Source organism: Pistacia vera, unplaced genomic scaffold, assembly GCF_008641045.1.
Source record: "Pistacia vera cultivar Batoury unplaced genomic scaffold, PisVer_v2 Contig414, whole genome shotgun sequence".
Lineage (NCBI taxonomy): Eukaryota > Viridiplantae > Streptophyta > Magnoliopsida > Sapindales > Anacardiaceae > Pistacia > Pistacia vera.
Window position 1 is genome coordinate 63,892 of NW_022196240.1, and position 15,389 is coordinate 79,280.

The following is a 15,389-nucleotide window of genomic DNA, read 5'->3' on the forward strand; positions in this document are numbered from 1 at the left end:
GTATGTGAGTGGAAAAGTATCATTTATGATTTAACCATTATTTGGATGGAAAAAAGCCGTTGACTCCAAGAGGTCTGTTGATGATGATCTCATATTCAATCACTCATGGTTTTTTTTTTAATTATATTTATAATATATGGAAAGGCTTGCTGAAGGGCGTAGTGTGAGGAATAAACAATAAGATAGTGTTTCCAAGTACTGTATCAGTATCAAGCACTTTGGTTTAAGGGACGATATTAAGTATAAAAGTGAGTGAGAAGAGCGTTTATGTAAAAGATCAAAGCTTGGGGTCTGTTTTGTCAAAGATCAGAACTTGATTGTCATACGGTGACGTTTTGTTCCTCTTGTAGGTGCTATTAGCTCAGTATTACTTCTCTCTGGAATGTTTTTCTGTTTTTCATTTTTCTTTCAAGGCCGTTCTAGAATCTTCATGGTGGTGTCCTCATTGAGAATAAAATAAGAGAAGACTGAGAGGATTATTATAAGAGACTTGAGGAGAGCAAAATTACAAACAGAATTTATTGGTGACCTACGACAATTTCATTTCTATCGTCAATATAGTCGGAAAACCATGGTATGTGAAATTTGTACTGTCGTTGTTTGTTGACTTCATTAGCCTTATGAGGATTGATCCATCGAATTCCGTTTCTTTAGATCTACCCGTTTATTCATTTTTATTAAATAACTCTTTGGAGTTCTTCATTTATTGAAATATTACATTAGATTTGGGGTTTTGGTTCAGCTGATGCATTGTTTTGAACTGATTTTATTTAGGTGATATATTGTCACCGTTACATCTGACTTCGTAATCGCATTATTAGATGAATGTTTGAGTAACTGTTTGGGATTATGATGGATTCGTTGCTCTCTGAACGTGCAAGTTTGCTAATTTCAGTGATATTTATTGTCATTACTTTACTTATATTGTATCAACCTAGCTAAGATCTTGAATTAGAGATCATTGAAGCGTATGGCGTAGAATAACAGTTTTTGAATTTCATGGTCTTCAGCCGAAAAATTTATATTAGTTTAACAATTTTTCCGAAGTTCTGAGACCTGCCCATGTGGGTTATTCATTCTTGAACTACCTTGTTTTTAAACAGAAGTTAGGAAGAAGAAATTTTGAATAATTGTATTAGAGGATATGGAAGCATTTGAAGAAAACTAGTCAGCATGGAGTCTTTGTATGTCAGAATGGTGAATTTAAGCTCGAACTAGCTTATCAACACTAAGCATTTGGCTTATCTTGGAAAATGACCCATGTTTTATGTCATTTTCTCACAGCTTGGCTTAAGTTGACTACAAACAAAAACCATATCAAAATTTTCTGGAAATGGCAATGGATGTTGAGGAAATAATCATGGATTGAAGGAACATGTTTTGATTGCTAAGAATTTGATAGGTGTTATAAAGTTGACGTGTTGAAGAGCAACCTTGGATGTTGAGATTAAGGCTGTTGAGCTTGGCTGAGGGCTTGAACATTGCCAATAATAGCTTTCAAAATAAAGATTGAAATGATGTGTATTCATTTGCAAGTTATTGATTGCATATGCCACAATCATTTAGGTTGTGCTATGTCCGACAACTCTGATTTTTATCTTGTTCATTTATGTTGCCAATGCCAAATGAAGATTAATGTTTTTACTTTGCTGATGTTCTATAATTTTTTATCTTCAATTGTTTCAGATTCAATTTGTGCTTCTTAGTTCCGACAAGGAAAAGTCCGGTTGACTAAATGGTATTCTCCTTATTCACAAAAGGAACGAACTAAGGTATGTTTTAAATCCATGTCGCTCAGATTTTTTCTCTTTAGATCTTACTTATTAATTTTATTTCAAAGAACCTGCCTTGTGTTGGATAAATGTTGTGGTATCATTTTCTCAACTTGTTGTAGCAGCTGTGGTTACATTGATGATTTGTTTGAACTGCTGCTTTGTCTGGAAGGTTATTCGTGAGCTCGTGGAGTCATTCTTTCACGAGGACCCAAGCTCTGTAATTTCGTGGATGGAGAGATACAAAGTTGTTTATAAAAGGTAATGCAAATATGACAGTATTTGTGACTCAATGAATACGTTTCCACCATCATAGAGATGATCACTGAGTTGGTTCCAATGAATATGTTTTGCAGATATGCTAGTCTATACTTCTGCATGTGCATTGATCAGGATGACAATGAATTAGAGGTCCTTGAAATAATTCATCATTATGTTGTAGATTCTTGACAGATACTTTGGAAGTGTGAGTGAAGTTGACTTTATACAAATCACTAAGTGATAAAGTGTATAATTCCATTTGATTGGTATAGAACTGACGTTTGTGGTAATCTAATTTTGCTTCCAGGTCTGTGAGCTGGACTTGTATCTTCAACTTTCCAAGGTATGTTGCAATGGGCTTGTCTTGCAATTGGGTTTTTCCTTTCTGAAAGGGTTTTTTTATATCATAAATGGTGATTGATGCAATAAGTTGACTGCCCAAAATACCTTTTAATTTAATGCCCTCTTGCTTATCTAGCGTAGATCAGTTTATATTGCATGGATGCCAAAATCTGTGTCTTTGCTATTGCTGAGAGTCGTTTATGTTATAGGCCTATTTATTTTTGGATGAACTCTTGATTGCCGGTGAACTTCAGAGTCAGCAGAAAACAGTTGCACGTCTAATAGCTGCTCAGTATAATTTCTTTTTCTTGGTCACAGTGGGTTTTGGTTGTCAGTTTTTTCATATATTTTTTAATTTTTCAGTGTATCACACTTTTTTTATGTTGTAGGACTCATTGTGGAGACTGCAAAAGAACAGGCTGGTTCAATAAGTAATATAATCGCACAGGCCCACCAGTAGGGTAACATAATTGTGTTGTGCATGTTTGGTCTATTTGGAAGTGCTATCTGTATTCAATTTCATCTCCAAATTTCCTTGTCAAGAGCTGAATTGCACGGTAAGGATCTCGCAAGAATTGATACTTGGTTTGCTCATCAGATTTGCGTATTAACAGTGTGATAAATTTGGCTGATGCATCTATACAGCTGATCCAAGCCTTTTCATGTAAAGACACACCATACGATTGCAACATTTGCCTGTATTTCTTGCTGTAATTTGCAAAGCAAAATGTTTTGTTAGTGAGTTCGTTGATTTTGCTATATTCTTGGATATATATTACATGTTCTTTTTGAATGATTGTCTCTTATATACTTAAATTACCAAAAGATACCACTTGATTAAGAGCAATTTTTGACAGCAATGGTGTTGGAAGTTAATGGCAATGCAGAAGGCAATGTAGGGGTGAGAATTTGTAAGTTATCACATCTCACAATTTGAGGAATGGAAAATTTATGTTTTTATAGAACTGAAATGCTTGACCTTGTTATGCATGGCTCAAGATTAGATTGTGCATCTGTGAGGTGACAAAGAGATAGGAATTGTGCTTTATTTATAACGCTTTTTCACTGGTTAGGCAGAGTTTGATATCTACACTACGCCCATAGCAGAATCACAAAATGAAACAAAAGCTGGATATCTACAACTACGCCAACTACGCCATAGCAGAATCACAAAATGAAACAAAAGCTGGATATCTACAACTAGCCATAGCAGAGTCTCAAAAGAATGGGAAGATGGGATGTTGAGTTATATTACATGGTTAAATACAGGGCAAAGTCTTAATTCTCCACAGAAATCAAATAACCAGCCTATATGCTTTACTTTAGGTTTAGGATGACATGACACGATGACGGAACCTCCTCCATCTCACCTTCATTGTCTGTATCCCATTTCTGGTCATATGATAAGAGAAAACATGAATCAGCAATAAAGGGAGTGCAGAGTAGAGTCAATCTGAAGTCTATGTTTAACATTAGAAATGGTTGTTAGTCCAAACCTTTAGAAAAGGTCCAAATCTACAGGATTAACAAGCACTCCATCATCTTCCCACTTGACATCTTTGGCTTTCAGATCTTTTTCAATTAACTCAGGAGATGTATCTAGTGTAGGTGGGCTTTGCATAGGCATGGAGAAACATTTGATATTAAATCATTTGCTGTTTGAGAATTCAATATGGTAAAATGCAAGTAGTCCTCTCCTACCATGGTGCGAATCAGAGGCCAATTGATTACGCGGAAGAAAGGATGTTGTTCAATTTCATTGGCACCACTATTTGATTCTAAACGATCTGCAGGATCTCTGTTTAACAACAAATTAAGTAGCTGCCTACTTGCAAGACTGACCTGGAATGAAACATCAAGCAAATTAACATCAGTTGCCTGCTGCCATTAAATTTGCCTGCTCATCTCATGAAACCGAAATGTTCTGCCCAAATGGAATACTAATTTTGCAAGTTCAATGAAGAGAAGCCCCATTCATCATCATCAATCACTTCTAAATTCATGTTGACATCTCGAGCCAGTTAAAACTTATAGCTGGTACACATTTCCATCAAAGGCAGTGAAAATTTAGACCCAATATACTTTGTAGCCATGATGTTCTCAAGAAGGTATCCGCTACCTTTCCATAAGAAGTTTTTGGTTAATACTCACTTGTTAAATGTTCTCCATTGTTAATTATTCATCAATTTAAGTTCAAGAGAGCATCCATATTTTGACCAAACCTCAAGATCCTGAGCATGTATACAATATCCACTAACTCACCAGAATAATTTTAACTGACTTAAAAGGTGGCATATTTTTACCGGAATGCTACTTGGGAAAGTGAGGTCTTTGTTCAAAATGTTGGCAAATGTCTTCTGTCTATTTTTACCTTTGAAAGGTGTACAACCGTAGAGCATCTCCTACAAAAAAATACCTGAATACCAGACATAAAATGAATTCAAAGCACAAATATAAGTTAGTAATATGTAAATTCCCACATCTAGAAGGTAAGATGAATCTAAACCTAGTATTTTTGAAGCATATCATTTAAAAGAAATAACAAGAAGAGGAAACACAAAACGATCATGATATCATGTATTCAGCTTCAACGGGTGCTTACCAAGAGCCCACCAATCAGTAGCACTACTGTGGCCAGCACCTGTAATAATTTCCTGAAATCGAATAACAAATATTAAATACATGATAATACAGGAGTGCAGTTGATGCATTGTTCTTGAACTGATTTTTATATTTAGGTGATATATTGTCACCGTTACTCTCACTTCGTAATCGCATTATTAGATGAATGTTTGAGTAACTGTTTGGGATTATGATGGATTCGTTGCTCTCGAACATGCAAGTTTGCTAATTTCAGTGATATTTATTGTCAAGTACACTTATATATGTATCAACTAGCTAAGATCTTGAATTAGGATCATTGAAGCGTATGGCATAGAATAATAGTTTTATGAATTTCAATTGGTCTTCAGCCAACAAAGTTATATTAGTTTAACAATTTATTGCGAAGTTCTGAGACCTGCCATGTGGTTATTCATTCTTGAACTACCTTGGTTTTAAACAGAAAGTTAGGAAGACGAAATTTTGAATAATTGTATTAGAGGGATATGGAAGCATTTGATGGAAAACTAGTTAGCATGGAGTCTTTGTATGCAAGAATGGTGAAATTTAAGCTCGAACTACTAGTTATCAATACTAAGCATTCGGCTTATCTTGGAAAATGACCCATGTTTATGTATTTTCTCACAGCTTGGCTTAAGTTGACTACAAACAAAAACCATATCAAAATTTCTGGAAATGGCAATGGATGTTGAGGGAAATAAATCATGGATTGAAGGAACATGTTTTGATTGCTAAGAATTTGATAGTGTGTCATAAAGTTGACAGTGTTGAAAAGCAACCTTGGTGTTGAGATTAGGCTGTTGAGCTTGGTTGAGGGCCTGAACCATTGCCATAATAGCTTTCAAAATAAGATTGAAATGATATGTATTCATTTACAAGTTATTGATTGGAATGCCACAATCATTTAGGTTGTGTTAGTCCGACAACTCTGATTATTAAATCTTGTTCATTTTATGTTGCCAATGCCAAATGAAGATTAATGGTTTTACTTTGCTGATGTTCTATGATTTTTTATATTCAATATGTTTCAGATTCAATTTGTGCTTCTTATTAGCCGATAAGGAAAGTCTGGTTGACTAAAGGTATTCTCCTTATTCACAAAAGGAACGAACTAAGGTATGGTTTTAAATCCATGTTGCTCAGATATTCTCTGTTTAGATCTTAATTATTATTTTATTTTCAAAGGACCTCCTTGTTTGTTGGATAAATGATCATTATGGTATCATTTCTCAAGTTATTGTAACAGTTGTGGTTACATAGAGATTTGTGTAACTGTTGCTTTGTCTGAGAAGGTTATTCGTGAGCTCAGTGGAGTCCTTCTTTCACGAGGACCCAAGCTCTGTAATTTTGTGGAATGGAGAGGATACAAAGTTGTTTATAAAAGGTATATGCAAATATGATAGTTTTGTGACTCAATGAATATGTTCGCCATCATAGAGATGATCAACTGAGTTGGTTCCAATGAATATGTTTTGCAGATATGCTAGTTGTACTTCTGCATGTGCATTGATCAGGATGACAATGATTTAGAGTCCTTGAAATAATTCATCATTATGTTGAGATTCCTGACGATACTTTGGAAGTGTGAGTGAAGTTGAGTTTACTTTGTATAAGATCACTAAGTGAATTAAAGTGTATAATTCCATTTGATTGGTAAGAAACTGACGTTGTGGTATCTAATTTTGCTTCCAGGTCTGTGAGCTAGACTTGATCTTCAACTTTCACAAGGCATGTGCAATGGGCTTGTTTGCAATTGGGATTTTCCTTTCTGAAAGGGTTTTTTTTAATCATAAATGGTGATTGATGCAATAAGTGATCACCAAAATACCTTATTAATTTAATGCCCTCTTGCTTATCTAGCGTAGATCAGTTTATATTGCATGGATGCCAAATCTGTGTCTTTGCTAATTGCTGACAGTCGTTTATTTTATAGGCCTATTATATTTTGGATGAACTATTGATTGCCGGTGAACTTCAAGAGTCAAGCAAGAAAACAGTTACACGTCTAATAGCTGCTTAGGTATAATTCTTTTTCTTGGTCACAGTGGGTTTTGGTTGTCAGTTTTTCATATTTTTTTTTTATTTTTTTATTTTTTTATGTTGTAGGACTCATTGTGGAGACTGGAAAAGAACAAACCGGGTCAATAAGTAATATAATCGCACAGGCCACAAGTAGGGTAACATAATTGGGTTGTGCATGTTTTGGTCTACTTTGAAGTGAATCTGTATTCAATTTCATCTCAAATTTCCTTGTCAAGAGCTGAATTGCATGGTAATAATCTCGCAAGAATTTTACTTGGTTGCTCATCAGATTTGCATATTAACAATGTGATAAATTTGGCTGAGTGTCTATACAGTTGATCCAAGCCTTTTTATGTAAGAACATATACGACTGCAACATTTGCCTGTATTTCTTGCTATAATTTGCAAAGCAACAGTATGTTTTGTTAGTGAGTCTGATTTTGCTATATTCGGAAATATATTACATGTTCTTTTTGAATGATTGTCTCTATATACTTAATTACCAAAGATACCACTTGATTAAGAGCAAATTTTGACAGCATGGTGTTGTAAGTTAATGGCAATGCAAAAGGCAATGTAGAGGTGAGAATTTGTAAGTTATCACATTCTCACAATTTGAGGAATGGAAAATTTAGTTTTTATGGGAACTGAAATGCTTGACTGTTATGCATGGTTCAAGATTAGATTGTGCATCTGTGAGGAACAGAGAGAATAGCGAATTGTGTCTTTATTTAAACACTTTGTTCATTGGTTAGGCAGAGGTTTGATATCTACAACTACGCCAATAGTAGAGTCTCAAAAAGAATGGAGAGTTGGGAAGTGTTGAGTTTATTTTACATGGTTAAAACAGGGCAAAGTCTTAATTCTCCAAAGAAGTCAAATAAAATTACTTTAGGTTTAAGATGACATGACACGTGACGGAACCTCCTCCATCTCACCTTATTGTCTGTATCCCATTTCTGGTCATATGATAAGAGAAAACATGAATCAGCAATAAAGGGAGTGTAGAGCAGAGTCAATCTGAAGTCTAGTTTAACATTATAAATGGTTGTAATCCAAACTTTAGAAAAGGTCCAAATCTACAAGATTAAGAAGCACTCCATCATCTTCCCATTGACACTTGGCTTTCAGATCTTTTTCAATTAACTCAGGAGGTAAATCTAATGGAGACGGGCTCTGCATAGGCATAGAGAAACATTTGATATTAAATCATTTGCTGTTGAGAATTCAATATGGTAAAATGCAAGTAGTCCTCTCTACCATGGTGCGATCAGAGGCCAATTGATTCTGCGGAAGAAAGGACATTGTTTAATTTCATTGGCACCATATTTGATCCTAAACGATCTGTAGGATCTCTGTTTAACAACAAATTAAGCAACTGCCTACTGCAAGACTGACTGGAATGAAACATCAAGCAAATTAACATCAGTTGCCTGCTGCAACATCCTTGCCATTAAATTTGCCTGCTCATCTCATGAAACCGAAATGTTCTGCCCAAATGGAATACTAATTTTGCAAGTTCAACGAAGAGAAGCCCCGTTCATCATCATCAATCACTTCTAAATTCATGTTGACATTGTAATAACTCCTTTATACTAGAATACTCATAGAAATACTATAATAAATACATATATTGTAGTAAAAGTAGATGGGCCCAATAATTTTCTTTATTACATATAAACATTCTTTATCAAGATAGAGCATCATTTACAAAAAGTCCTCAAAAACAGTGGACAGTGTAGCTATTGCTCCTCATTGCCGATGCCCATCTGACGCTTCTCACCTAGATCTTGCAACCACAAAGAAAACAACGGGGTGAGCACAAAGTAATGCTCAGTAAGTAAATCCTCTACTCGTCTGTCCCCGAACTCTTTTTTAATTCTTTCCCTACACTCTTCTCATGTCATTTATTTTCTCTTTGTTTCTGTTTCTCATAATCTTTTCTATTAACTTTCTGTTTTAGGTCACGGCCTCATCTTATAGAGGCATGGCTGGGTACTCATCTCACTCTTCGTGACTACTCATTCTCTCTTTATTCTTTCTATGTTTGATCATTCTTTCTCACTTGAATGTCACGGCTCCATCTTACCGAAGGACAACTGGGTGGAGTTCACAAAACGCCAACCCACTCTTGTGACTTCTATCATTCTTTGTCGATTGGACTCGGTTATGATGGATTCGAAACCTTTGGCCACGTGAGTTATTCTTTCTCTCTCTAAATATCATAGCCCCATCTAACCGAAGCATGGTCAAAACCTTATGTTCCACTCTTCGTGATTGTCACGGCCTCATCTAACCAGGCACGGCTGGGATCATAAAGCATCCACTCTCGTGACCATTCTACTCATCACTCACGGGTTCCCCATCGCACAACCTACTCTATTCTTTCTTTAGCACTACTCTCTCTTTATTCTCTAGTGCTTTACTCTCTTTCTCTTTGTCTAATGTAGCTTATACTCAAAATCTCTACTCTTTCTCAAACTACTTCTCAAGTGCAAAATTAATGCATATGGATGGCTCATGCTCATTAATGCACTCATGAAATGCAATTATGCCAGTAGCAATAATTAAGTTTCTCTCTTACTCATGTCTCTTTAAGCATTTCATCAAACAACTCATATAACTCTATTTCTTTCTGGACCATCCACATTTGGAGTAAAACTCCTCTATAATAATTCTAAACCTGTCAAGGAAAGGCACTTCAAATTTCTACTAAACTTCTTCTCAAATCGGCCAAACTTCAATTGGCCATCCCAACCTTGACTCTACTTCTCTTGGCTCAAAGAACCATTTATCAACCATCAACTATCAATAATACAATCTCAGCAATCAATCTCACAATTATAAGTATATATACGTATCAATTCATTTGATGCTTAAATCTAACTTGGGTTTGATTTACTTACCTTGTGAGGAGAGATTTTACTAACCCTTTCCTTTCCTTTGGCAGCTTGTCTCTTCTCTACAACTTTAACAATACTACCATAAGATTCAATATACATATATAAGCAAAACTTCACATCTAAAGCAAGAATCCTTCCTTAGGATGCTTAGATAACTTTCTAGCCCAACTTACTCAAAAAGCCCTTTAAAATCCTTGAAAGATGGAATGAAGGTTGGAGAAAATGGTGAATGGGAATGGCGGTGGAGAAGAGAAAATGAAGGGTTTACTAAACTTAATCCCTTTTTAGCTCATATTTTACACATGCATTTCCATTTTGCCTGCTCTTTCTTGAAAATTCCATCCTTATCCTTTAATTCCTTACACTCACACCCCAACTCTACACATTCTCCATGAAACTTCTTACAATTCACTCCTCACTTTTCCTGCAATTAGGGGTAGAATGGTCAATTTACCCTATGGAAAAATATCTAGAAACTTCATTACACATCAGCCAGCTCGTCGCCATGGCGAAGACTCTTGCTTCCCCCGACGAAAAATTACAGAACCTACAACGCCAGTTACAGAACCTACGTCGCGCGGTGAAGATTACTTCACCCCAGCGAAGTCTGTAACTCCAAAATTTGCCAAGTCTTAACCAATTCAGGGCAAATACTAACCAAACCAACACATACATTCAACCAAGGGCCAGCCAACCAAAATAACAATATACAAACTCAATTGAGTGCAAATCAATAAACATTTAAGTAATACAGCAAATCTTAGCTATGTACCTCAAGTGGGCGTTATAGACATCTTCGATTATGGTTTTACTAGCGAACACAGGGATGGCCTCATACATCCAAGCCTACATTGTAAAAAAACAGTCCATATCATAATTCAAACATATATATTACAAAAAGCTATAATATTTAGCTGTATTGCCTATGGGAAGCCAAACAAATTGTACGTGCTTGGTTTATCCTTCCTGACCCATTGGGACTGCTTTAACGCCATGTCTGGTTTTTTTAGGTTAATGATGGTTCGCTCAAATGATACCCATCCCCACGAATAAGAATTAAAGAACTTTAAGTTGCTTGCAAACAACAACCAATCTTTCTCAACAGCTTTTGTTGAGTCACCAGCCAATAAGATTGAATGTAAAAACAAAACCAAGCACACTTTTATCTTTTCTGTATCAGTAAATTCAATTGTTTGTAGCCTCTCCTCTAAAACCTATCCTATAATAGACTTTGCCCTTGCCAACACCTTATCATAAAACGCTATGGCTCTTGAACTGTTCCTTATTACGTCTACCTGCTTATCCGGCACTTCCTCACATCTTAAGCCTATCACCAAGGCATATTCAAACATCCCAAAACGTAGTGGTTTTCCGCCTACCACGAATCACATTTCTTTTTTTTTTTATTGCATTTTACTGAGTGCAGTAACATGTAATGCACTCCCTGCCCCCAAAATGCCTTTTTCCAATTTGTTCCGATGCTTAAAAACAGACCGAAACAAGTGCGACGGAAATCTCTTATACCATGCCTCATTCCACCTAAAATGTCCTTTATTCGGTCAAAAACATCCCAACTTGACCTGACCGTCACCCTTACAGGAAAGTAGGGTACCTTATCGCTTACAAGGTCCAACTCATAGTCTCTATAGTTTACGGTCTGCACAATCTGCACAATCGATATAAACAAAATGTCAGTAACAAAAATAAACCAAAACAACTAATAAACAAAATATCAGCAACAAAAAATTACCACTATGGTTGCTTAAGCGATTTTGGATCGCTTAAAAGATCTTGACTCTGCCTCGAGCAAGATCACTTAAGCGATCTGAAATCGCTTAAGCGACCAAGAGTAAACTGAAAGAATCTGTTAAGCGATACAAAAGATCACTTAAGCAATCTTATATCTATGATTCTGCCTCGAAAAGATTGCTTAAGCGATCTGAAATCGCTTAAGCGACCAAGAGTAAACTGAATCAATCGCTTAAGCGATATGAAGGATCGCTTAAGCAAGCCTTTGTATCGCTTAACTGACCATGAGTAAAAGAGGTTAATTGCTTAAACGATACAAATGATAGCTTAAGCGATAGTACAGAGCAATACTCCCAAAATGAATACGTACCCTTTCTTCGCCTACATTTTCGTCGGCCTCTTCCTCATCGCTTGAATCCTCGAAAGACTCCTGCTAGCCTGAATTCTGGCCGGACTCCTCCTTCTCGCCTGACTCCTCGTCTTCAAAACCGTTTTGCGATTCTTCTCTTTGTTGTTGTGCCGCCATCATCTCCTCTGCTTGTGGACCACCTTCACTGATCAGATGATCCACTTGAGTAGCCATTGAATTGCTTACGCCACCAGAATCTAGGATTCGAAGTGGCGTTGGGTTTTCCTCATTGTCAGTGTCAGCCATGGTTTTGGGGTTCAAAAAATTGATCGGAAATCGCGACTGATTGTCAAAAATCGCGATTGATTGTCGGAAATTGTGATTGTATTCCATTTAGGGTTCAAGAAATTGATTTTAAGATTGAATATGGTGTGCAAACGATTTTTTGTTCAATCAAAAAATCGCAGGTTCAAGAAATCGCTTTTTGCCCTAATGAATTTCGATTAAGCAAGCTGAATAGGTGGGGCTTGTTTTGATAAATTTCAAATTTTAAAAACTTTCTTTATTTATGATTCGGCCCACATATGTTTTAATCTTTTCATTTTAACCCATTTTACGTGTTTAAAGATTCTTAACTATGCCATGTCAGCTTCTCTAAAAAAAAAAAAAAAAAAATGAAAAACATTTTCAAGGCCATTTTGTTAAATGGAAACTTGGGATGGCCGCTCAGCTAAATTTTCTCCTATATAAGTGCAGCGTTCTTCTGTTTGTAAAGTTAGTCAATTAATAACAGTTTTCTATTCTTCGACTCTTTAGCTCAGTATTACTTCTCTCTCGAATGTTTTTCTGTTTTTCATTTTTCTTTCAAGTCCGCTCTAGAATCTTCATGGTGGTGTCCTCATTGAGAATAAAATAAGAGAAGATTGAGAGGATTAATATAAGAGACGAGAGGAGACCAAAATTACAAACATAATTTATTGGTGACCGAAGACAATTTCATTTCTATCATCAATATAGTCGGAAAACCATGGTATGTGAAATTTGTACTGTCATTGTTTGTTGATTTCATTAGCTTAATGGAGGATTGATCCATCGAATTCTGTTTCTTTAGATCTACCGCGTTTATTCATTTTTATTAAATAACTTCTTTGGAGTTCTTCATTTATTGAAGTATTACATTAGATTTGGGGGTTTTGGTTCAGCTGATGCATTGTTCTTGAACTGATTTTTATATTTAGGTGATATATTGTCACCGTTACATCTCACTTCGTAATCGCATTATTAGATGAATGTTTGAGTAACTGTTTGGGATTATGATGGATTCGTTGCTCTCTGAACATGCAAGTTTGCTAATTTCAGTGATATTTATTGTCAAGTACATTACTTATATATGTATCAACCTAGCTAAGATCTTGAATTAGAGATCATTGAAGCGTATGGCATAGAATAATAGTTTTATGAATTTCAATTGGTCTTCAGCCAACAAAGTTATATTAGTTTAACAATTTATTGCGAAGTTCTGAGACCTGCCCATGTGGGTTATTCATTCTTGAACTACCTTGGTTTTAAACAGAAAGTTAGGAAGACGAAATTTTGAATAATTGTATTAGAGGGATATGGAAGCATTTGATGGAAAACTAGTTAGCATGGAGTCTTTGTATGCAAGAATGGTGAAATTTAAGCTCGAACTAGCTTATCAATACTAAGCATTCGGCTTATCTTGGAAAATGACCCATGTTTTATGTCATTTTCTCACAGCTTGGCTTAAGTTTATTACAAACAAAAATCTTATCAAAATTTTCTGGAAATGGCAATGGATGTTGAGGGAAATAAATCATGGATTGAAGGAACATGTTTTGATTGCTAAGAATTTGATAGTGTGTCATAAAGTTGACATGTGTTGAAAAGCAACCTTGGATGTTGAGATTAAGGCTGTTGAGCTTGGTTGAGGGCCTGAACCATTGCCAATAATAGCTTTCAAAATAATGATTGAAATGATATGTATTCATTTACAAGTTATTGATTGGATATGCCACAATCATTTAGGTTGTGTTATGTCCGACAACTCTGATTTATTAAATCTTGTTCATTTTATGTTGCCAATGCCAAATGAAGATTAATGGTTTTACTTTGCTGATGTTCTATGATTTTTTATATTCAATATGTTTCAGATTCAATTTGTGCTTCTTATTAGCCGATAAGGAAAAGTCTGGTTGACTAAATGGTATTCTCCTTATTCACAAAAGGAACGAACTAAGGTATGGTTTTAAATCCATGTTGCTCAGATATTCTCTGTTTAGATCTTAATTATTAATTTTATTTTCAAAGGACCTGCCTTGTGTTGGATAAATGATCATTATGGTATCATTTTCTCAAGTTATTGTAACAGTTGTGGTTACATAGATGATTTGTTTGAACTGTTGCTTTGTCTGAGAAGGTTATTCGTGAGCTCAGTGGAGTCCTTCTTTCACGAGGACCCAAGCTCTGTAATTTTGTGGAATGGAGAGGATACAAAGTTGTTTATAAAAGGTATATGCAAATATGATAGTATTTGTGACTCAATGAATATGTTTCGCCATCATAGAGATGATCAACTGAGTTGGTTCCAATGAATATGTTTTGCAGATATGCTAGTCTGTACTTCTGCATGTGCATTGATCAGGATGACAATGATTTAGAGGTCCTTGAAATAATTCATCATTATGTTGAGATTCTTGACAGATACTTTGGAAGTGTGAGTGAAGTTGAGTTTACTTTGTATAAGATCACTAAGTGAATTAAAGTGTATAATTCCATTTGATTGGTATAGAAACTGACGTTTGTGGTAATCTAATTTTGCTTCCAGGTCTGTGAGCTAGACTTGATCTTCAACTTTCACAAGGCATGTTGCAATGGGCTTGTTTTGCAATTGGGATTTTCCTTTCTGAAAGGGTTTTTTTATATCATAAATGGTGATTGATGCAATAAGTGACTACCCAAAATACCTTATTAATTTAATGCCCTCTTGCTTATCTAGCGTAGATCAGTTTATATTGCATGGATGCCAAAATCTGTGTCTTTGCTAATTGCTGACAGTCGTTTATTTTATAGGCCTATTATATTTTGGATGAACTATTGATTGCCGGTGAACTTCAAGAGTCAAGCAAGAAAACAGTTACACGTCTAATAGCTGCTTAGGTATAATTTCTTTTTCTTGGTCACAGTGGGTTTTGGTTGTCAGTTTTTCATATTTTTTTTTTATTTTTTTATTTTTTTTTATGTTGTAGGACTCATTGGTGGAGACTGGAAAAGAACAAGCCGGTTCAATAAGTAATATAATCGCACAGGCCACCAAGTAGGGTAACATAATTGTGGTTGTGCATGTTTTGG

General features: G+C 35.5%; 1 protein-coding gene and 1 pseudogene across 4 annotated transcripts in view; both read left to right on the forward strand.

The window, feature by feature from the left end:
* The window catches only part of LOC116142687 (AP-1 complex subunit sigma-2-like), a 38,028-nt gene extending 22,767 nt beyond the window's left edge, over window positions 1–15,261 (forward strand). For 2 of the 4 annotated variants that reach the window (XM_031428105.1, XM_031428103.1), the window contains exons 4-5: window positions 14,646–14,754; window positions 14,866–15,261. In XM_031428105.1, the coding sequence (XP_031283965.1) occupies window positions 14,646–14,754; window positions 14,866–14,979 (223 nt within the window). In that variant the 3' untranslated portion in view covers window positions 14,980–15,261. Of the gene's footprint in view, window positions 1–2,128; window positions 2,212–14,645; window positions 14,755–14,865 lie in introns of those variants that run through there. The other 2 variants (XM_031428104.1, XR_004130031.1) reach the window with 2 other exon arrangements.
* On the forward strand, window positions 425–7,183 carry LOC116142686 (annotated as a pseudogene).
* Window positions 15,262–15,389: the final 128 nt, after the last annotated feature.